This window comes from Myxine glutinosa, unplaced genomic scaffold, assembly GCF_964187855.1.
Source record: "Myxine glutinosa unplaced genomic scaffold, kmMyxGlut1.1 SCAFFOLD_770, whole genome shotgun sequence".
Lineage (NCBI taxonomy): Eukaryota > Metazoa > Chordata > Myxini > Myxiniformes > Myxinidae > Myxine > Myxine glutinosa.
In genome coordinates, this window is record NW_027616865.1 from 82,426 (window position 1) to 106,019 (window position 23,594).

General features: G+C 48.0%; 2 protein-coding genes across 2 annotated transcripts in view; one reads left to right on the forward strand and one right to left on the reverse strand.

The window, feature by feature from the left end:
* Positions 1-18,318, reverse strand: part of LOC137435349 (ATP-binding cassette sub-family C member 4-like) — an 87,048-nt gene extending 68,730 nt beyond the window's left edge. The window contains exon 1 of the mRNA XM_068129050.2: positions 17,916-18,318. Coding sequence (XP_067985151.2) covers positions 17,916-17,989 — 74 coding nt within the window. The 5' untranslated portion in view covers positions 17,990-18,318. The remainder of the gene's footprint in view (positions 1-17,915) is intronic.
* Positions 6,522-8,012, forward strand: LOC144889095 (uncharacterized). The gene is made up of 2 exons (XM_078768961.1): positions 6,522-6,822; positions 6,961-8,012. Exons 1-2 carry the CDS (start codon positions 6,526-6,528, stop codon positions 7,807-7,809), a joined length of 1,146 nt encoding a protein of 381 aa, XP_078625087.1. The 5' UTR covers positions 6,522-6,525; the 3' UTR covers positions 7,810-8,012.
* Positions 18,319-23,594: the final 5,276 nt, after the last annotated feature.

The window sequence follows — 23,594 nt, forward strand, 5'->3', positions numbered from 1 at the left end:
GTTTCTGGAAAAAAATTTAAAAAATTTTAAAAAATAGAAAAAAAACAAGACTAAAAAAATATGCAGGGAATATTGGGTGGCTACCACTGGCCCCAACCAACACACACAGAATTTAACTATTGTTTTAGGCCTTGTGCATGAAAAGATTATATTATTTGGGCAAATATTGGACAGTCTCTGTGGCCCACCTGGAAAACGTGCTGTGGCCCACTGATTGGGAACCCATGGTCTAGAGTGTTTACTTACCTCTAAGCTGTCTAGCCTAGGTTTGAACCTTGGCCAACCTACAAACTGTTATCCTGGTGTTTCGCAGGCAGTACGTCGTGTCATATCACAAAGTGTGCCGACCCTAGGATGGACGTAAAACTGAGTGTCCCATCTGCTATCATTATTTTGTGGATGGTGAAGATCCTACGGTGTCCTTCATAATGAAAAGGTGAGTTGTTAATTTTTTTATACAGAATCGAAGCTCGTGTAAGAGCTAACACATTGAACATGAAAACATGCAGACACATAAAACATGCAATGAAGGGAGCGGGAGCCAAGAGGGGAAACGAGAGGGAAGCACACAAGCACAACAGTAGAGAACGGTCGGTAGATCTGTGGAAGGGGGAGGGATGGGGGAGGAGGGAGGGCTACACGGTATAAAGCAAATGAACACTATTAAGAATTTCAGGAATGAAGTCCGGGATTGAAAGAGGCAGATTTGGGGTGTTTTAACAGGGGTAGAAAAGATCAAGGTTTTGGATGGGGGAAGATAAGAGATTGTGGTGAACAGCTGTTTTATAGACCTGGAGGGAGGAGAGGGATTGAAGAGAGTGTGGAAGATTGTTTCAGAGGCAATAAAAAGAAGGAATAAAAAGAGGAATAAAAGAGTGAAGTTGAGCAGAGAGTCTTGATTTTGGCAGATTCACCAGAAGAGGGTTACTGACAGACCTTATGCATCCTGCAGGAATATTTGGGGAGCAGAGCACACACAGAGCAGGGAGAGCTAGGCCTGAGAGGAGTCAGTAGAAGACAGAGACCACCAACCTGCCTGCGGTGAGAGAGAGAAAGGCCCTCAGAATCAGGTTCATCGTGGGAAATACCAATGATTCTGAATGCTTTGGTTTCAACCGCCTGAAGCCGAGCTAGGTGTGAGGCAGCAGCACCAGCCCAAAGGGGAGAGCAGTATTCCATTGAGCTGCAGATGATAGCTTTGTATGTGGTGAGGAGCTCAGTAGTGCCCAGAAGGGACTTCGCACGATGGAGGATGCCCAGTCGGCAACTGGCTTTGGAGGCCAGCTTGGAAATGTGATTTTCCCAGGAAAGGTCATGGCAGATAGTGAGCCCCAAAAGCTTGGGTGACAGAACTTCTTTGAGAGGATTGTGGAGAAAGTATATGGGAGGGTTGTCCAGATAGTCTTTTCGGAGAGACAAAGTGAGAGCGTGAGATTTGTCAGGATTGAAAGACATGTTCCACTTGTTTGACGAGTTTGTGATATTGTCCAGGTCTGCAGATAGTGAGGAGGCTGCAGACTGCCGATCAGAGGGATGGGTTATGGAGCGGCAGAGAGTGGAGTCATCAGCAAAGAGATAGAGAGGATTTTCCAGATCCTCTCTGGAAAGGGAAGATCAGGAGAGATCATTAATGAAGATCACAACAAGCACAAGGCCCTTTTTTGGGTAAAGCAGTAATGTTGGCTGTTTTCCAAGCTGATGGCAGATGACCTTGAGCAAAAGAGAGGGTGAAGAGAACAGAGAGAGGGTGTGATAGAGCGGAACAGCAGGATTATAGGACCCGTGGGCTGATGCCGTCTGGTCCAGTTGCAGAAGCAGAGTCGATGTTTGAAAGAAACTTCTCCACCTTGTCAGGAGAGAAGGACACAGAGCCCAGGAGCAGCTGGGTAGGACTGGGTACAGAGAGAGACTGGTTTGGGACACAAGATTTTGAGGCAAACACAAAGTTGAGGCATTCCGCTTTTTCACGTGCGGAGTCAGCTGTGTAGCCGTTTGAGGTAAGGGAGGGGATGGAGGGGGAACAAACACCAGAAACAGATTTGACCAGATGCCACCAGGATTTGGAAGAGTGAGGCAGGTTTGAGAGTTCAGTCTTGAGAGTCGAGAGATAGTCTTTCCTGGCTCTCCTGAGGATAGACACACACTTGTTCCAAACTTTGTGAAAGGAATAGAGATTTATTGCTGAAAACCTGAAAAAACTAGATGGTATTCATGGAATACTTACCCTGCGCAGTCAACTTGGTGTGAGCGAACTCTTCTGTTTTTGAACGTTTTTTTTTTTGATCCAATATGGCTGCCAGAACACATGAGCAATGACATCATAAATTTATATTCTCTAAATAATTGTTGCATAGATCATGCTCAATAAATTTCAAACTGATCAGACTAAGCGTTGTCCCTGTTGAATTATGTCGTCATAATTATAGCACCAATGACGTCATCGTTAACAACACCTATTCCCCATATGGAGTTATTTACAATGAGCCACGTTTCAATTTTATCCATAGAGCGGTTTTGGAGATATAGAGGTGCAACGTTTTTTGGTTTTTCCAAGATGGCGCCTTAACACATGACCTATGACGTCATAATATTCATTAAAATATTGTACAGGAGGAGGCCCTCCTATAGTGAAAATTTCATGTCAATCGGACCAACGGTTGCCGAGAAAATGAATTTTTAAAATGCAGACACGGCACACACACATACGTACGTACATGAATGCTTAACCTCGCTTTGCGCTTCGCGAGCACAGGGTAACTACAGATTACTGCCATGACCGACTACTGTGAAGACAATGGCAAACCACCAAGCATAACCCTACCCCTAACCGTTGCCAATAACTGCTTTGGCACCACCGGTGCTGTGTAAAGAGTAAGGTACATTGTTAATGATGATGATATATGTCACAAATTATTTAGTTTATGAGTGACTCACTGTTGGGGATATACTGTACTAGTCTAGTAGGAAGACTAGGTCCCCCTGCACCCCCCGGAGATATACTTCTAATCAGTGTTTCTAGATTGGAAAAAATGTGTAGAAAATGACTAGCTATGGCCCCAAGCTGAAAAAATGTCCCACATACCATTTTTATGCAAATTACTGCTGCCATTATCAAAAAAACGATTTTTGACATATCTCAGCCAATATTGCAGATAATTGAAAAATGAAGGTGTCTAGACCCATGTTTTGAAGGGCATAGATCATGATAGAACTATTCATAACATGATTACATGTGTCTATGGTATACTAGTATGCATATTAATGCTGTAATTACAAAATAATCAGTTTTACAAATGATAAGGATACGTTAATACTGCAGATAACTTAACATGGTACATAAGGGGTCTAAACCCAGGTATTTTCAAGGTTAAATGTCAACAAGATGCTCCTGAGTCTTGCATAGGGGCGGGACATTGGCAGTAACATTGGTACCACTCAACTTTTCTTCCCACCATTGACTTTGTATTGCGAGAGATTTTCACTTGCTTATTTAAAGGTTTCTCACCCAGCCCACGTAAAATCTACCAACTCCTGCTGTTAACTCCCAAACATATTTTTTTATGTTATCCAATCACAGTGCAGAAATGACAGACTAGAGATCCAAATTAGTGCTGCTATAGCTGCCATTTTACATTTCCATCCATGTAACATGCGCGCTCGCGCGCTCGTATCAATTGGTAATGTCGCGCGCTCGTATCAATTGGTAACGTTGATGTTATTGAATACCTCAGTTGAAAGTTCAGTCTTCCATTCCATCTGTGTGTTGTTCTTGGTATTCATCCTCCAATCTAGCCAGGTAAGATGCTAACTATAATGTTACTCACACTCTTGACTTCAGTTTCTGCATGAAATCATAAACAGGCAGAATAACAGCTGAGCCAGCTAGCACCATGTTAGCTAACGTTAAAGCTAGCCTCATCTATGTACAGTATGTTCCTAATGTCGGTGTAACTTAAACTTTTGTTAATGCCAAACATGAGACATATCTGTTGACTTCTGTATATGAATTGAACCAGAAAGAGGCACGACAGCTGAGCTAGCTACAGTAACTTAGCACAATGTTTCATTGGCCTAGATAGCTAACGTTAGTGTGGAAGAATTTAGATGTTTTAGCTATTAGCACTTTTGATGCCACTAAACATGGTTTAGTCAGCTAAAAAGTACCCTAGTGTAGAACATGACTCAGAACCTCTGTTACCTCACTGAAAACTCAGAGCCTCCTTTCACAGGCACTTTTAACATCATTCGTGATTTCTTATTTGTCATTTAACAGTGATGGTAGACATCGACAGCAAGCATGCCCAAAAGAAAACGGAGTGTAGAACCTGCAGCCCAAAGCTCTCCTCCTACATGCATCCTTCATGTACCATCCATGTCTGATCATGGGGATTTCACGCCCCTCCGTAAAATTAAAGGATCTGCTTCAGAAAAACTGCAACTGCTTCAAAAGATCCGGGATAGACGTCTCAACCAACCGCATGACTCCCCATGTCATATGCAATCAGTATGTGATCAGATCCCGGCAACTCTTCCTGATGACCTAGAAAGAGTAGGATATCACAGCAAGTGTTATAAGCACTTTGTCCGCCACTTTCATCGTCTGGGAGATGATACAGAACCAGGGCCATCAACCTCATCATGGCATCACTCTCCTCGTAAACCAGGAGGTTCTGCTGAACCCATCTTCCCGCCAGAGTGTATATTTTGTGAGAAAGTTGAGACCAAAGATGCTCATCGCAATACTGAGAGGCCTACAACCTTCCCATCCTTTAAAAACAAAGAAAATGCATGGGAGCAAATCGAAACACGGGCTGAGAAAATGGGTCTCTATCGACTCCATCGAAAGGTGAAAAACAAAGACCTCTTTGCATGTGAGGCCAAACACCATCCGTCATGTTTTAAAGCTTTCCGCACAGCATTCTACAACTATGAGCGTGCGATTCACAGAGCCGAAGCACCAAAGGAGCAGGCTTGCATGTCAGCCGCCCATGAAAAGGCATTCAACTCAGTACTGGAACACATTCAAACCCAGGTCATCCAGCAGAATAAAGTTCTACAGCTTTCTTCCTTGCGCTTGCTCTATGTCGAGGAACTGAAACTGAATGGATATGAGAACTCAAATTATCGGTCAGAGAAACTACTGAAACGCCTACAGAATGACCCAATCAAGGAGCATATCCACTTCACGAAGGTTGATCATGACAAATGTGATGTCATTTCTTTCTGGCTTGTGCACAGCTCAAACATAACAGTTTCCAATGCTCTCGCACGAGCATTCACACTCGGAAGCACAAACAAGAACCAAAATGTTGCCCTCCAACTTCGCCAGGGTATTCTACAGGCTTTCAGAGAGTGTAAAGACCAACCATGGCCACCAACAGCTGAAGACATGGAGCTCAATCCTGAAGACATCCTACCTCCAGACCTTGTCCGCTTTCTCAGCGTGCTAATGACTGGCAAGGAGGGCAACGAGACAGAAAAGGTGAAGCGTCTGGTCTTCTCCATTGGACAAGATCTGTGCCGTGCAGTGTCAGATGGAAAATGGAAGTTACCAAAGCACATTCTCCTCTGTGTGACTGTAAGGCACCTGTTCCGAAGCAAACAGCTCACCACAATACTACACAGGCTTGGACACTCTGAGAGCTACGATTTCGCCTTGGAGTTGGAAACTGCTCTCGCCAAGGTCCTGGATGAAGTCTCAACTTATCGTACACCACAAATTGTGACAGGAGAGGGCAACCATCATTGATAAGGACAAACTCTACTGCCTGGCCTCTGGTGCTCCCGTCCCCATGGATGTTGAGATGGATGTGTTACAAGCAGAAGCTGTGGGGAAAGCTGCGAAAGCTGACTTCATCAGGCGCCTGGAAAGCGGAGAACCTGAGAGCTTCTTCAACCCAATCAAGAGAAAGAAACTCAAGACCATGGAGGCTAGTAACAAGAAGATCACACTAACATCCTCACAGGGCAAGGTAAGGATGTAATCCAATACCCAAGTGCTTTTGTATTTTATGTTGTATTTTTAAATGGCGTCCTGTACATGCTATATTGAGATACAAGATTGAACTCCAAATTTGTTTATTAAAGACAGTGCACATCAATGAACAATGTAAAGATTGTAAATATGCCAATTTATAGCACATGAATAATTTTCACCTGTAGTCCTTCCTGTAGTACATATCAACCAATCACCATTTATCATTCCAGGTCATCCAGTATCAGGAGCAAAGCAACCTTGCATTCCTGCTCCTTGTCAAGTCTCAGAGTCAAGATGAGCCATTAGACCTGGGAGAACTCATGAAGTACTGCCTGATGCCAGTGCCTCCTAGCCTTGGGACACCAGATGGGTTCTTCTGCAAAACCAACAAAGCCTCCATTCTGCACTACCTTTTAGAGGACACCACACCACAAGATCTGCAATACCCCAAGGATGCCCTGTTCATCCAGGATGGAATGGCGCTGCTGCATACCCTTGCCAACCTTCCCCCAACATGTGGTGAGATATGCTTGCAGGTGCTTGATCAGATGGTGGCCAAGCAGCACTTTCTGTTCTCCACTGACAGTTACCATCCTGAGTCAATCAAAGCGCAGGAAAGGCTGAGGCGGGGCAGCTCAGAGAAGATCATTCTGGCTGGACCAGCAACCAGGAAGCCATATGACTTCAAAATGTTCCTTGCAAATGACGACAACAAAAAGCAGATGTGCCAGCTTCTTCTGAAAGTGTGGAGTGGACAAGAGGCAGCTACCAGGCTGGAGAGAACAGAGATGGCTGTGCTGATCGTGGAGGGGAAGGCCCACCAACTTGCCTCAACGAATGGCAAGGTAAAATTGAAAGCCCTTCGTGAATGGCGATTCAATTTGTAATTTTTCCTGAAAAAAAGGTGATTACCTGTGATGTTTGTCTAGATCTGAAACTGGCAGTGACTGGTGATTGAAATGCGGTGCCTTTTTGTGTTTCAGGTCGAGGTACGTGAACTCCCCACGATCTACAGCAACCAGGAAGAGACTGATACCAGGGTGGTTCTGTACCTCCATCATGCTGCTACCATCGGATACAAGAACGCTGTAGTCAGAACACCGGACACAGACATCCTCCTGATCCTGCTCCACCATGCCCACAACATCAAGCTGACGGTGTACCTGGATACAGGGTCAGGGAAGCATCGCCAACTTGTCAACGTCTCTGAGCTGGCAGAATCCCTGGGAGAGGACTACTGTGCCACTCTCCTGGGGTACTATGTGATCAGCGGAGAAGACTGCACCAGTGCCTTCAAAGGGAAGGGAAAAGTCGGGCCCTTGAAAAAGCTGGAGAAGAATCCCAGGTTTCACAGGGCATTCGGTGAACTGGGTGACAACTGGGATGCCAACCCTGAGGTGGAGAGGCAGTTAGAAAAATTCACCTGTGTGATGTACGGCCAGAGTCGCGAGTCATCAGTGGACATTGTCCGTGCCAAGCTGCTACGAAAAATGGTGGGAGAGGACAAGACCCTCACATCCAAGTCCAAGGTTGATCTGGCTCGCCTTCCTCCATGCCAGTCTGCCCTGAAGCCGCACATCCAGCGTGTGAACCACCGCGTAGCATTGTACAAAAGAGCCGATCAACCTATCATCGAAAAGCCAAAACCTTATGAGGAGCAAGGATGGATAAGGACTGATGAAGGACTGTTGAAACCAATGTGGTCCAGTGGTCCCATCCTACCAACCTCACTGGTGGATCTTCTGAACACAGGAGAGCACGAAGAGGAGGAGGAAGAGGAAGGAGAAGAAGAGTTTGACTCTGACGATTTCGATGAAAATGATGATGACTGACTCAGTGTAGAATCACTAATGCTAATGATGTTTATCTAAAACAAGCAAGAGAAGAGTGGTCACATTGAGTGCTAGGACTATTTTGACAGTTGTAATATTTAGAAAAATAAAACTTTGTGTTAACGTCTGTGTAGACGGACCTTAATATGAGTCTATTATTTCGTAAAACTGTGATTATTTTGTAAATAAAGCACTAATTAGCATACTAGTATACCATAGACACATGTAATCATGTTATGAATAGTTCTATCATGATCTATGCCCTTCAAAACATGGGTCTAGACACCTTCATTTTTCAATTATCTGCAATATTGGCTGAGATATGTCAAAAATCGTTTTTTTGATAATGGCAGCAGTAATTTGCATAAAAATGGTATGTGGGACATTGTTTCAGCTTGGGGCCATAGCTAGTCATTTTCTACACATTTTTTCCAATCTAGAAACACTGATTAGAAGTATATCTCCGGGGGGTGCAGGGGGACCTAGTCTTCCTACTAGACTACAGGCATTAAATAAAAGAGCTGCATTGATAGAAAAGTGAAGAAAGAGAGAATAAGAAAAGTGTATGATGAAAAGTGTGTATGATGAATAGTGTATGGTGTTTGTTTGCGAGAAAGAGAGGTTGAAGCTCGTCCAGTAGCTGAAGTTTGAGTGAGACAGAAAGTAAGACCAGCAATCCTGACAGAGTGCAAGATGGTTTTGGGCACCACTTTAATGCTTCTAAATCAGAACAGTAGTACTACCCTGAGCAGTTGATGTCTACAACCTACTACCTAAAAAAACAGTCCAACCGGATGGGTGTTTTTTTAGGACACACCATCTCCTTACTGGATGGCCGTTGGCTACCGAAGGGAACTCATCCGCCCTTTAACAGGTATTGTTTTTAGTCCTACCGGGTGTCAGTCACCCACCCCACTGGCAAGGCAGTGAGGGTAGTCAGTTTATTTGCCTATTACCCAACCATGCAGCAGGTAGCACTAGGTTACAGTTTGTTCAGGCACAACTTCTTTAATGAGACCTTCCCCTGTAGATGGATTGGAAGTCATGGGCCAGTCCCTCGGCCTCCAAGGTCTCGTTATGTGATGCCATTAGACGTCTTATTTTGGGAGTATGTCAAGGATTGTTTTCCAAACCTCTGTTGCTGACATTGAAACACTTTGTGCAAGGATAACCAATTGCATCAGCAGTGTGGCGACGGATATGTTGGTGAATACGTGGACTATCGCATGGATGCGCTATGTGCCTCTAAAGGTGCACAATGCACATGTTATGCCACCGAGTCTGGTTAATCCACACAAAAGGGAGGGGTTTTTGTGAATGTTCTTGGACTAAGTGTATAACTGGTAATGAAGAGTGAGAATGGGGAGCAGTGAGAAGAGTTAGTCACCATTTGCTTTGCAGTGGATGGTGCCATGCACCCATGCGCTTATAATGTGTTATCTTTTAAAGATATGCAAGTTTGGACTACATCCACGAGCTGGCTGGACTTTGTTCGATCAAAAAACTGTGGGTTCTGTAACCATTTTAAAGTTAACAACATGTTTTTATTATTATACAAAGAGTGAATAAACTCATTGTCGATGCATGAATGATCAAACTCAATACAGTGCCCTCCATAAGTATTGGAACAGTAAGTCAAATTTGTGATTATTGCTACATACTGGAGAAATTTGGACTTGACATCAAAAGATGAATATGAGGCAAAAGGACAGAAGGTCAGCTTTTATTTCCTGGTATTTCTATGTACATATTTTTACCATTGTAGAACAATAGCACTTTTTATCCCACGAGTTGTAGAACAATGGCACTATAGGGACGTACCCCCATTTTAGGTAGTCATGAGTATTGGAACAAATGCCTGGCAGGTGTTTCTTGTTGCTCAGGTGTTTCTTGTTGCATTGATTGTTCACACATAAAAGAGCTGTGAATGTCGAGTCTTGGTTTTAGCCTTTGATTTTGCCTCAGAAGTCTGCCACTCAGGAGTCAGTCGGCATCAACCAACATGAATACCACTTTATCAATGAACTGTCTATGAAAAAAACCAAGCAATTTGGAAGCTAAATTAACAGAATAATTCAATTATAACAATAGCACAATAATTAGGCATAACAAATACAACAATTTGCAATATCTTGAAAAAGAAAAAAATCACTAGTTTGTCTCTTGGATTAGCAATAGACAACGGCCAGGTCGGACAAGGAAAACAACTGCAGTTGATGATGGAAAAATCATCAGAGCTGTGAAGAAAAACCCTAAAACAACTGTCAGTGACATCACCGGCCAGCAATTTCCAGAGTATAAGGGTGAAAGTATCACAATCTACCTTTCGCAGAAGACTTTGACAGCAGAATTACAAAGGCTACACCGCAAGATGCAAACCTCTCATCAGCACCAAACACAGAAAGGCCAGATTATAATTTTCCAAGCAGTACAGAGGTGAGCCAGTGAGTTATGCAACAAAGTTTTATAGACATATGACACCAAGATAAACCTTTATCAGAGTGATGGAAAGGCGAAAGTGTGGAGAAATCAAAAAACTGCAGATGTTCCAAAGCATACGACCTCATCTGTGAAGCATGGTGGAGGTCATGCCATGGCTTAGGCTTGCATGGCTGCCTCGGGGAACTGGCTCACTCATCTTTATTGATGACGTTACTTATCATGGCAGCAACATAATTAATTTGGAAGTGTACAGAAAATGCCTCCAAACTATTTGGGGGTGCCACCCTGCAGCAAAACAATGACCCAAAACACACTGCCAACACAACCAAGGAGTTCGACAAGGGGAAAAAAAGTGAAAGGTTTTAGACTGGCCAAGTCAATCTGATCTAAATCCAATGGAGCATGCATTGCAATTGCTGAAGAGGATTGTTGTATGTATATATATATATATATATATATTGTTACGGTTTTTAGAACCTTCACTAGTAAATTTTAGTAAATGTTTCCCTTATAAATGTTCCCCTGTAAATATCCCCATAAATTGGCTTGTTAAAGATCGCACCCTAGTTAGTCCATGTACAACACGTAGCGAACCATAGGACCTCTCCGTAGTTATTTCATTATTATGTGTTTCAGTTAAGGATCTGTTCCCAATATTGAATCTGCGTTGCATTAATCAAATAAGATAGGTCCCTTTCAATTCCCCCAATCGTATCCGCAAAGTAACAGTAAGGCGGCGTTCGCTGCTCCTTGCCTTGATTCGGTTGTTGGCCCCAAACCGCCATTGCGCACGTGGTCAAGCCGAGGAGGAAGGGGGCGGAGCCACAAGAACAAGGCGTGGCACGTCGACGCATCATCGGAGGTGGAGTCAGCAAGCCCTTACCGACCAACCAGGGCTGCCGAAAGACGATCACGGGCGTGGCTCTATGAAGCGCACATTGATTTGGAAGCACGTAATATAAGCGCCAGCGCGAAGCCTTTTTAGGGAGATGAAGGGAGATGAACAAGGGTCGACTTGGGTTGGAGGCAGCGCGTGGTGAGGTCTGGCTGAGAGAGACGAAGCTGCGTGGAGCTCTTTGACAAGCTGCTTTGAAAAGCCCTACCACGAGAACGAATACGTGAAGCTGCCGCTGGCTGTTCGCTTCCAGCCCGGAGCGTGGACCTGGAGCAGACCTCCATGCTGTGCCTCTGCCCGAACCTTCCAGCCCTGCTGTCCCATCTGGACCTTCTCCTTCGTCCAGTCATTCCTGCCTGCTATTCCCCTTTCGTGTAAGTCTGTTTGTCTGTCCTGGGCGTTGGTAATATAAGACTGTTTAAGGCTGCCCTGTGTATCTTCTTCTTCTTCTTCTTCTTCTGTATATTACTTTCGTTTCTTCTTTGGTTTTGGTTTTGTATATGGTTAATAAATGTCTGTTATTTCTTACCTTTGGTTTCTTCTTTCACCCGATCGCTTTCGTCCTGTCTCCAATTGAGTACCTGTGGCACGATTTGGCCAACGCTCGGAATTGGGTTAGTCAATTGCTAATGGCTCGAATCGCGGATTGCTAAACCGCTCGGCAAATACCATCTTGACCATGGTTCGAGCGGTACTTGTCTCCCTGTTTTGCGGAGGGATTGGTAAAGGTATTTGGGAGAACACCTTGACCAATAACCCTGACCAATTTCACCCCACGAAAGAGCATTATAAGTACCAGGACTAGAGACGGCCAGCTTAACAGGCCAAGGGGGTTAACCCCTTGGGGAGTGCCGTCTCTCGAGATCCGTAACAATATATATATATATATATATATATATATATATATATATATATATATATATATATATATATATATATATATATATATATATATATATATATACACAGTCAGGTGAAAAAGTAAGTACACCCCATGTAAAGTTTGGCTTTTTCAACATATTTCAACATACAGCTATTTGATCTTCATTTCAACAATATTGATAGATAAAGGTGATATAATACAACAAATATCATGAAACATTTACATTTTGTAGTCCATTGTATAATTTAAATGAACATAAATGCAAATTTCGCATGTGAAAAAAGTAAGTACACCCTTGGCTCTAATCGGTGGTATTGCCCCCTTTGGCAGAAACAACCTCAAGTAGGCATTGCTTATAACTGTCTAACAGTCTCTGACATCAACTGGGAGAAATTTTTGCCCACTCTTCCATGCAGAATTCTTTCAGTTGTGCGATGTTTGAGGGGTTTCTTGCATACACAGCTCGTTTCAAATCCCCCCACAACATCTCGATGGGATTTAGATCCGGGCTTTGACTTGGCCATTCCAGAACCCTCCATTTCTCTCTTTTCAGCCATTCCTTGGTGGATTTACTGGTATGTTTAGGGTCATTGTCATGTTGCAAGGTCCACCTTCGGTTGGGCTTCAACTTTCCGACAGATGGCCTCACATTATCCTCAAGCACCCCCTGGTACAATGAAGAATTCATAGTGGATTCTATGATGGTGAGCTGCCCAGGCCCTGATGCAGCAAAGCAGCCCCAAACCATAATATTTCCACCACCATGCTTTACAGTTGGTATCAGGTTCTTGTGGTCAAATGCTGTCTTTGGTTTTCGCCAAACATGTCTTCTGGTACTGTGGCCAAATAGCTCTATCTTTGACTCATCTGTCCAGAGCACATTGTTCCAGAAGTGCTGGTCTTTGCCAAGGTGTTCATTGGCAACCTTTAGTCTTGCCCTGATGTTCTTTCTGGACAGCAAAGGTTTCCTTCTGGCACACCTCCCATGTAGATCAAATTTGTGCAGCCTCTTTCTAATGGTAGACTCGTGCACTTTTACAACAACATTGGCAAGAGCTACCTGTAGGTCCCGTGATGACTTTCTGGGGTTCTTAGAGACTTCTTTCAGCATCTTGCGGTCTGCTCTTGGGCTGAACTTGCTGGGGCGGCCTGGCCAGAAAGCATACCTCCGCCTGGTTGGCCATATCACTCAATGGTGAAGACTCACTTAAAAATTCCACTAGCTGGATACGGATCTTCACCAAAATTGAATCGATTGTTCCTCGTCACATACACAACGTGTCCAACAAGTTTCGTCCAAATCCATCATAACTTTTTTAGATATAATGCTATGTATCGTTTTTTCCCTATCTCCCAATGGTGAAGAATCACTTTAAAAAACAAAAATTCCCATATCCGAATCCATATTCAGATCTTCACCAAAATCGAATTGAATAGTCTTTGTTAAACACCCAACCGGTCCACCAAGTTTCGTCGCAATCCATATACAACTTTTAGATGTCCTGCTATGTATCGTTTTTGGCCCGATCTCCCAAAGGTGAAGATTTCACTTAAAATTTTAAATAATTCTCATATCCGAATCCATATTCAGATCTTCACCAAAATCGAATCGAATCGTCTTCGTCAGACACCCAACCAGTCCACCAAGTTTCGTCCAAATCCATATACAACTTTTTGAGATATCCTGCTATGTATTGTTTTTGGCCCTATCTCGCAATGGTGAAGAATCACTTTTAAAATTCTAGTAGCCGGATGCGAAGCCGGATCTTCACCAAAATCGAATAATTTCGTCCTTGTCACATACGCTACATCTCTGCCAAATTTCGTCTGAATCCGTCCACAACTTTTTGAGATATTTTGTTAACAGACAAACGGACAAACGCTGTCTGACAACATGGACCAACTTCTATCAACTCATCCCAACTCTCTCTTCCTCATAAGTTGCGACTTCAACTGTCATCATGCCAGCTGGCTGGGTGTGGGTTCATCTCTCACCAGCCATGGCACCTCAGCAAAGGACTTCTGTGACTCATTGGGACTGACACAATCTGTCAATTTCCCGACCCGGATCTGTCAATGGAGCATCTTCTCTTCTAGACTTGGTTATGACAAATTTCCCTGCAAATGTCTGCTGCTCTTCTTCTGCTCCAATCGGTTCTTCTGATCATGTGCTTGTTAAAGTGGACATCTCTCTGGCCATTCTCAGAGAGCCTCCTCAGCGTCGACGAGTCTGGCATTTCACTCAGGCCGACTGGAAAGCGGCTGCAAGCAGCCATCAATCATCTGGACTGGTCTCCCATCTCTACTGCCTCTGACATCAATTCTTCCTGGGAATTCTTCCAAACCAAACTGCTCTCTCTCATGCACAGATTTATCCCATCTCGTCTTCAGTTGTCTTACCCTTCCTCCCGTCCATGGTACACTGAATCTTGTGGTGAGGCAGTTGCCCTGAAACAACTTGCCTTTGCCTCTTGGAAGGCAAATCCAACTGAAGGCAATCTCAGTTCCTTCCACCAAGCTCGGAACAAGTGTGTGTCCACCCTCAGGAGTGCCAGGAAGCACTATCTCTCCACACTCAAGAATGAACTCTCAAACCTGTCTCCTTCCTCCAAATCCTGGTGGCGTCTGGTCAAATCCATTTCTGGTGTTTGTTCCCCCTCCATCCCCTCCCTCACCTCAAATGGCTACACAGTTGACACCGCACGTGACAAAGCTGAATGCCTCAACTCTGTGTTTGCCTCAAAATCTTGTGTCCCAAACCCATCTCTCTCTGTTCCCACCTTACCCAGTCGAACCGAACTGCTCCTGGACTCTGTGCCCTTCTCTCCTAAAAGGTGGAGAAGTTTTTGTCAAACCTCGACTCTGATTCTGCAATTGGACCAGACGGCATCAGCCCACAGGTCCTAAAATCCTGCTCTGCTGCTCTATCTCACCCTCTCTCTGTTCTTTTCACCCTCTCTTTTGCTCAAGGTCATCTGCCAGCATCTTGGAAATCAGCAAACATTACCGCTTTACACAAAAAATGTGCAAAAACAGATCCTTGCAACCACAGACCAACCAGCCTGCTCCCAATTATCAGCAGAGTCATGGAATCCATCATTGCTTCGGATATCAAATCCTTCCTCTTCTCCAATGGCTTGATCTCCGATCATCAATTTGGATCCAGACCAGGTCATTCTACTCTGGACATGTTGCTTCGGCTGGCTCAACAATGGATGGAGGTCCTCAATGCCAAACAGGAAATCAGAGCTGTCTCCCTTGACATATCACGTGCCTTCGATACGGTCTGGCACCCAGCTCTGCTCACCAAACTCTCCTCCTATAGTATCCATGGAAATCTCCACGCTTGGCTTGCAGGCTTCCTCTCTGGTCGAAGTCAACGTGTGGCCCTGAATAGATTTCTCTCACCGCCCCTTCCTGTTCTGGCTGGAGTTCCCCAAGGTAGTGTTCTGGGCCCTGTGCTTTTTCTGGTCTTCATCAATGATCTCTCTGACTCTCTGGAAAATCCTCTCTATCTCTTTGTTGATGACTCCACTCTCTGCCGCTCCATTCCTCATCCCTCAGATTGGCGGCCTGCAGCCTCCTCACTCTCTGCAGACCTGGACAAAATCACAGACTGGTCAAACAAGTGGAACATGTCTTTCAATCCTGACAAATCTCACACTCTTACGATGTCTCTCCGAAAAGACCGACTGGAAAACCCTCCCATCTACTTTCTCAACAATCCTCTCCAAGAATTTCTGTCACTCAAGCTTTTGGGTCTCACTATCTGCCATGATTTTTCTTGGGAAAACCACATTTCCAACCTGGCCTCGAAAGCCAGTCGCCGACTGGGCATCCTCCGTCGTGCAAAGTCCTTCCTTGGCACACCTGAGCTCCTCACCATATACAAGGCTTTCATCCGCAGCTCAATGAAGTACTGTTCCCCCCCCCCTCTGGGCCGGTGCTCCTGCCTCACACCTAGCTCGGCTTCATGCTGTTGAAGCCAAAGCTTTCAGAATCATTGGAATCTCCTGCGATGAAGCTAACTCCGAGGGCCTTTCACTCACTCACTGCAGGCAGGTTGGTGGTCTTTCTGTCTTCTACCGACTCCTCTCCGGCCTTGCTCCCCCAGCTCTCTCTGGGCTCTGTCCCCAAAATATTCCTACAGGTCGCACAAGATCTGCCAGCAACCCTCCTATGGTTAAACTGCCAAATCTGGCCTCTCTGCTCACCTTCACTCTTTCATTCCTCTTTTTTCCCGCCTCTGGAACAAACTCCCCCACTCCCTTCAATCCCACTTCTCCCTCCCGGTCTTGAAAACAGCTGTTCACCACCATTAGGCCATGAGCCAGACCCCCCAAATTGACCGGTCGGTACCATACAGATGGAGTAAGGCTCATTGTGATTTTTAGCAAGATATATGTCCCTAGATATGAAAAAAAAGTGATAGCAGTGTATAACTCTCGGCCATCTCTGTGTTATCACCCGAAATATTATTATACGCCTGCTTCGCTTCGCCAAAAAATGTGATATTTGCTAAAATTGGAATAAATATGTTTTTAAGGACCACAGAGTGCCGAGATCGAGATCGAGATCGTATTTGTTCGAGAGATCATGATAAACCTAGAGTGTGGAGCAAGTTTGCATGCATTGTGAAATATAATGTAGCTGATGTTACAAACCTACTTTAGGATACTAGCTAATACCAAAAATTACACTGAGATACCAAAAGTAGTAGACGAATAAACCTAAAATGTTCAAAAGCTATGTTTCGTTCCAAAATATCAAAATTAGGGGGTATGGTTGAACATATTTTGAACTTTGCCAAAATATGTGCCCCAAACAACCACCATATTACAAAGTAATGATATATTCCAATGCAGTGGTTCCTTGCGAAGATTTTGAGGGGTCAAATGTTACTCTGGGAGTTTTCATTTTTGAAATATTGACAAAAATGTACAATGTGAATTCTGAACTCGAAGCGATTTCGACCACTTTTTCACTAAATTTAACATATTTTTTGTCATTATATCAATATTTTGATAAATAACCCCCACAAATGTTCTATATTTCTATTACTATATTAGTTGGCATCCAGTATGCAAATTATTGGCACTCTGTGGTCCTTAAAAACATATTTATTCCAATTTTAGCAAATATCACATTTTTTGGCGAAGCGAAGCAGGCGTATAATAATATTTAGGGTGATAACACAGAGATGGCCGAGAGTTATACACTGCTATCACTTTTTTTTCATATCTAGGGACATATATCTTGCTAAAAATCACAATGAGCCTTACTCCATCTGTATGGTACCGACCAACCCCCTTGGCTCATAGCCTACATCTATCTTCCCCCATCCAAAACCTTGATCTTTTCTACCCCCGCTAATTCACCCCAGATACACGTTTTTGAAATTCCAACTTCTTTCCTGGAAGGCCTTGCAGTGTCCATATGTTTTATACCTTTCCCACCTCCCCCCAAGCCCTCTCCCTCCCACGGTTCTCTCGATGTCCCTGCTCTCGGATGTTGTGTTTGTGTCCTTCCCCCTCTCTCCCCATCTTGTGTGCCGCTCCCCTTGTTTTGTGTTTTGTGTGTCGGTTTGTGTCGGTTTGACTTTTTGTGCGATTGTTAGCCGTTTCACGAGTCTCGATGTATACAAAAAAAAACAAATAAATAAATTTTAAAAACGCACAGGCAAACTGACAAACAAACAGGGGTGAAAACATAACCTCCATCCACCTTTGGTGGCTGAGGTAATGAATGAGCAAAGAAATAAAAATCAATGCGAGTATCAATTTTTAGCAAATTGGTAAAAAGTTCGTTTAAAAAGAAAAAAAGCAATCCTCATATTTTTTAGACGTTCATTTAAAAAAAATGAAATTATAGAAATAAACGACTCACCAAAAGAGAATCTGCGAAAGGTAATTGGCATTGGCGAGGGGATTGGGACGCTGAAGCTTTCGAGTAGAATCCATGGCTTCGACGTTTGCTGTCCGTCCTGCAGACACCGACGGGAGCCCTCACTCTCCAAGCGCCGTCCCCCTCCACATGGGGCACCGCACCCTGCTTTACCATGCGCTTGTCACAGCAGCACAAGCCAATATTGTGCTATCACGTAGCTCACGCTCTCTTGCTCCCTCTGCAGGTATATTGAACCCACCGAGCCCTTTACTGAATAAGGCAACGATGTAAACGTGCTTAAAAAAAACAAGTTAATTTGAAATCGAAGTGGAAAGACACGTCCAAGTAGTTATCGGTAAGGAAAAGCACGATGCGCGGGAATCGTGAATCGCGCTCTCGGAAGAAAGTCGCCAATCAAATTGCTCCGTGACGCAATGACGGCGCAGCAATGAACGTGCGGTTCGCTCTTCCGGTTGACGTCGAACTGCTGTGATTAATTTATCAATCCTCCCCCATAGGGGAAGCCTCACACCTATTGTAGGGTTTGTTTCTACAATTCGCCCCCATTTGTGTCTTCACCATAACTCGACTAAGCTTTGTCCGATCGGAACAGGATTGCCATTTTTAGATCATCTCGAACAAGGCGCATTTCATATTTATGCTTCATTTACATCATACCTGTCCGGGTTAAAGGTCAGCGCTGATGAGAGGTGAGTCACGGAAGTCATCTTTCTCATTTTGAGCTTACCTGGAACAAAAATTGTTCAGGTTGAAGCACGCGGTACAACGCGCGTGACTTGCTACCAAGGAGGAAGCGGACAACGCGGTGAGTTTATAGTTCTTTATTCCAAAGAGGTCACTGTAGCACTGGCGTCTGGCACGCTCCGGGCTGCGCGCCCGGTGTATATCCTGAGGCCACGCCTACCCCTCGGGCGTGGCCGCCGCCCACTTGGTGCGCGGAATGATGTCACCACGCCAGTGGGCTTTCGTGTCCGCCACACGCGCCCCCCCCAGAATTCCCGCGCACCTGGAGGGCCAGTTTGCGGGGCAAACGGATGACCCGACCGAAGCGCCCTCTGGCGACCGGCGGCGTCCGGGGTGCAGGGATGCCAGGTGGGATGCCCACGGCTGTACCCGGGATGGGTGCCGGACCGGGGGGCGGCGTGCCTGCGGGGCTGGGCGGTGCCGGGGGTCCGCCCACAGGGGGGCGGCCCCGACGCGGGGGCCGAGCCACCGGCGGTGGGTGGTCCACGTCGAGGTGGGCCGGCTTGAGGCAGTCTATGGAGAACCGGTCAGGACTGCCGCCGATGTCCAGGGTGAAATGTTTCACCCCAGTCTCCAGCACGCGGAAAGGCCCGTCGTACGGGGGCCGCAGTGGTGTCCGGTGGGCGTCGTGCCGGACGAAGACATACTCAGTGGTGCGAAGCTCCGGGGCGACGTGTGTAGGAGGGTGCCCGTGGTGTGCCGTCGGCACCGGGGCGAACCTCCGGGCGGTCTCCTGCAGCGCAGAACGCTCCTGCGCCGCGGACCAAGGTGCCGTGGGGTCGGGAAGGAACTCGCCCGGCACCCGCAACGGTTGTCCAAAGACCAACTCCACCGCGGATGCGCGCAGGTCCTCCTTGGGCGCCGTCCGGAGGCCCAGCAGGACCCACGGGAGCCTGTCGACCCAGCCGCCGTCGCGGAGGGTGGCCCGGAGCGCGGCCTTCAACGAGCGGTGGAATCGCTCGCACAGGCCGTTGGCCTGGGGGTGGTAGGCTGTGGTTCGGTGCAGCTGGACCCCGAGCCCCCGCGCGACCGCGGTCCAGAGCTCCGAGGTGAACTGGGGGCCGCGGTCGGACGAGATGTCCGAGGGGGCGCCGAACCGGGCGACCCAGGTGGCGATGAACGCCTGTGCGACGTCTGCCGCCGTCGTCGCCACCAAAGGCACGGCCTCCGGCCACCGGGTGGTGCGGTCCACCATGGTGAGGACATGGGTGAAACCCCACGAGGGGGGCAGAGGTCCCACCAGGTCCACGTGAATGTGGTCGAACCGACGTTCCGGCACCGTAAACGGGGCCAAGGGGGCCTGGGTGTGTCGGTGCACCTTTGCGCGCTGGCACGCGAGGCACGTCCTGGCCCAGCCGCGGACGGCCTTCCGGAGGCCATGCCAGACAAACTTGTCGGCGACCAACCGCTGGGAGGCCCTCGTGCCCGGGTGGGACAGGCCGTGGATGGCGTCAAAAACCTGGCGCTGCCAGCCTGCGGGCACGATGGGGTGAGGCCGCCCGAGGGAGACGTCGCAAACGAGGGCCGTGCCCGCGCCGTCGAAGGGCACCTCGGTGACGCGGAGGCCCGTGACGGTGGTCCGCAGGGCCTGGACCCCGGGGTCGGCGGCCTGGTCCGCTGCCATCCGGACATAGTCGATGCCAAGGTGGACTGCGTGGGCGACGGCCCGGGAAAGGCAATCGGCCACCGGATTGTCCTTTCCCGCGACGTGCCGGATGTCCGTCGTGTACTCGGACACGGCCGCGAGGTGACGCTGTTGCCGGGCCGACCACGGCTCGGCGACCTTGCCCATCGCGAAAACCAGCGGCTTGTGGTCGACGAAGGCTGTGAACGCACGGCCCTCGAGCAGATGGCAGAAGTGCCTGACTGCCAGGTGAAGCCCAAGCAACCCGCTGTCGAAGGTGCTGTAACGGCGTTCGGGCGGGTGAAGATGCCGGCTGAAGAACGCCAGCAGTTGCCAAGCTCCATGCACCCATTGCTCGTACACCGCGCCCACCGCGTAGTCCGAGGCGTCGGAGGTGAGGGCGATCGGTGCATCGAGCGCCGGGTGCGCGAGCATGGTGGCGTTGGCCAAGGCGAGCTTTGCGCCCGAGAACGCCGTGTCCATCTGCTCGGTCCAGGTAACGTCACCTTTGCCCAGCTTCCCTCGAAGGGCCACGTGTAAGGGGCGCAGGAGCTGGGCGATGCGGGGCAGGAACCGATGGTAAAAGTTTACCATGCCCAGGAACTCCTGGAGCCCCTTGATCGTGCGGGGGCGCGGAAACCCCTTCACCACCTCCACCTTGGCCGGTAGGGGGACGGCCCCGTGCCTGGTGACGCGGTGCCCCAAAAAGTCGATTTCAGCAACACCGAACCGGCATTGGTGGGGTTCACGATCAGGCCGTGCTGGCCCAGACGTTCGAAGAGCGTGCGGAGGTGACGAAGGTGCTCTTCGCGGGACGCGCTGGTGACGAGGATGTTGTCCAGGTAGACGTACAAAAAATCCAAGCCACGCAAGTCGCTGTCCATGAGGCGCTGGAATGCCTGAGCCGCATTTTTCAAACCGAAGGGCATCCGAAGAAATTCGAAAAGCCCGCATGGCGTGATGACAGCCGTCTTCGGGATGTCCTCCGGCCTGACAGGGACCTGATGGTAGCCGCGCACGAGGTCCACCTTTGAAAAGAAGGACATATTCGCCAAGCGGGTGGAAAAGGCCTGAATGTTGGGGACGGGGTAGCAGTCGGGGGTGGTGGCGTCGTTTAGGTGCCGGTAGTCCCCGCACGGTCGCCATCCCCCGCCGGGCTTGGGCACGATGTGGAGCGGGGACGCCCACGCGCTCTCGGAGCGCCGCACGATGCCGAGCCGCTCCAGCGTAGCGAACTCCGCTTTAGCTACGGCGAGCTTCATCGGCTCGAGGCGGCGTGCCCGGGCGTAGACCGGTGGCCCGGCGGTGGGGATGTGGTGTTCCACCCTGTGCTTGACGGTCCCCGCCGAGAAGGTCGGCCGCGTGAGGGCCGGAAAACCCACGAGGAGGCGGGCGAATTCGTCCGCTGCCGGAAGCGTACAGATGAACCTGGCCGGAATGGAACCGCTCAGCAAGCCGCTTGGCGAGCCACTCGATGAGCCGCTCTGTGAGCTGCTCAACGAGCCGGGCAGTGCACACGCGAGCGAGCTGAACGTCTCAGCCTGGACAAGCCTTCTGCGCTTTAAATCAACCAGTAATCCATTAGCACATAAGAAGTCCGCGCCGAGCAGTGCCATGGGCACGTCGGCCAAAACAAACGACCAACGGAAAACCTGCCCTCCGAACCGCAGGGAGAGACAACGTTTTCCATACGTGCGTATAGACGTACCATTGGCCACAAGCAGCGCGGGGCCCCGGCCCGTGGTGTGCTTGTCGGACGTACCGGCAGGAACGACACTCACCTGCGCTCCCGTATCGCACAGGTAACGGCGCCCGGACAAGGTGTCCGTTATGTACAGCAGGCTGTTGGAATTGCCGACGCTCACCGTTGCCACCGAGCGCTGGCTCGCCCGTTTCCCGACCTGCCGAATGAGCACGGCGGGCGACACTGCCGAGCCTCGTGGCCGAACTTGGTGTGGAAGGAACACCAGGCGGGCAGCTGCAGCGTCGGAGGCCGCGGTTTTCTTCGCGGCGGTGGTGGTGGTGGTGGGCGGGGCGTGACGGCGGACACGAGGTGCGGTGCATCGGGGAAAGCTTCGGGAGCCTCGGGAGCGGCAACCGCGCCAAGACTCGCCTGCGTGTCCAAAACCGCGTAGTATTTGTCGGCCTCAGCAGCGAGCGCACGGGGTTCCGTTAACGCGGAACCAGCCAAAGCGAGGCGGACTCGTGCTGGCAGCTGGCGTCGAAACAACGCCCGGAATAGAGCGTTCGGGGTTTCGTCGCCCATGAGCGCCAGCATATGGTCCATACGGACTGACGGTCGCGTGTCCCCGATCTCGGGGAGGTCCAAGAGGCGATCGGCCCGTGCGTCCACCGTAAGGCCGAACGTGGCGAGGAGGAGACGCTTGACCGCCTCGTACTTGCCGTCGGCAGGTGGATTCCTTGGCACCTTTTTATATCTCTCCGCACGATCACTCCGCGGGCCCCAAAGCCACGCCTGTCGGGGATGTTACCTCAGCCCTGGTTGGCTGGTAAGGGCTTACCGGCCACGCCTTCTTCTTGCTGTTCCGCCCCCTTTCTCGGGCCTCACCACGTGTCTTATGGCGGCGTTTGAGTGAGCTTCAGCTCAAGGCAGCGAACGCTGCTAACAAAGGCGCGTAACAAATTGAGAGCCATAAGGCACCGACTGTAGGGGCGCGTAATGGTGTCGCTTGGAGAGGGAGGTCGCAAAATGGACAGAATGAAATGGGCCTACTTCTTATTTGATTGACGCAATGCAGATTCAACTATTCGAAACACGGCCTTATCTAAAACACATACTAATGAGATAACTGAAGTTCTAAGGTGGCCTACGTGTTGCTTGTGGCCTAACTAGGGGTGCTACCTTTAACCTTTTAATAATGGGATATTTACAAGAGTGTGGGTTCTAAAACCGCAACTATATATATATATATATATATATATATATATATATATATATATATATATATATATATATATATTGTAACGGTTTTGAGAAGTGTGTAACGAATTTGAGAAGTGTAACAATTTTGGAGGAAGTGTAACGAATGTGAAAACGTTACAATGTGAACGTTACAAAAGTATGGTAACACCCTGGTATGTAAATAATGGTCGCAGCCGTCCTCCTAGTTAATTCCATGAAACCTACACGCAGGTCACGATATATCTTTTTAAATAGTGTATTTCCTTATTCTATGTAGGCTAAATATGTGTTTCCCACTAGATTGACTTTGCATTGTATCAAACAAAATAAGCATAGGCCCTTGCAATTTCCCCAAACATCTCCGCTC

Bases quoted from the DNA above. Each gene is read 5' to 3' on its own strand.
- LOC144889095 (XM_078768961.1), top strand. From the start codon at position 6,526: ATGGTGGCCAAGCAGCACTTTCTGTTCTCCACTGACAGTTACCATCCT. The intron at 6,823-6,960 runs GTAAAATTGAAA...TTTGTGTTTCAG, and splicing joins TTGCCTCAACGAATGGCAAG to GTCGAGGTACGTGAACTCCC.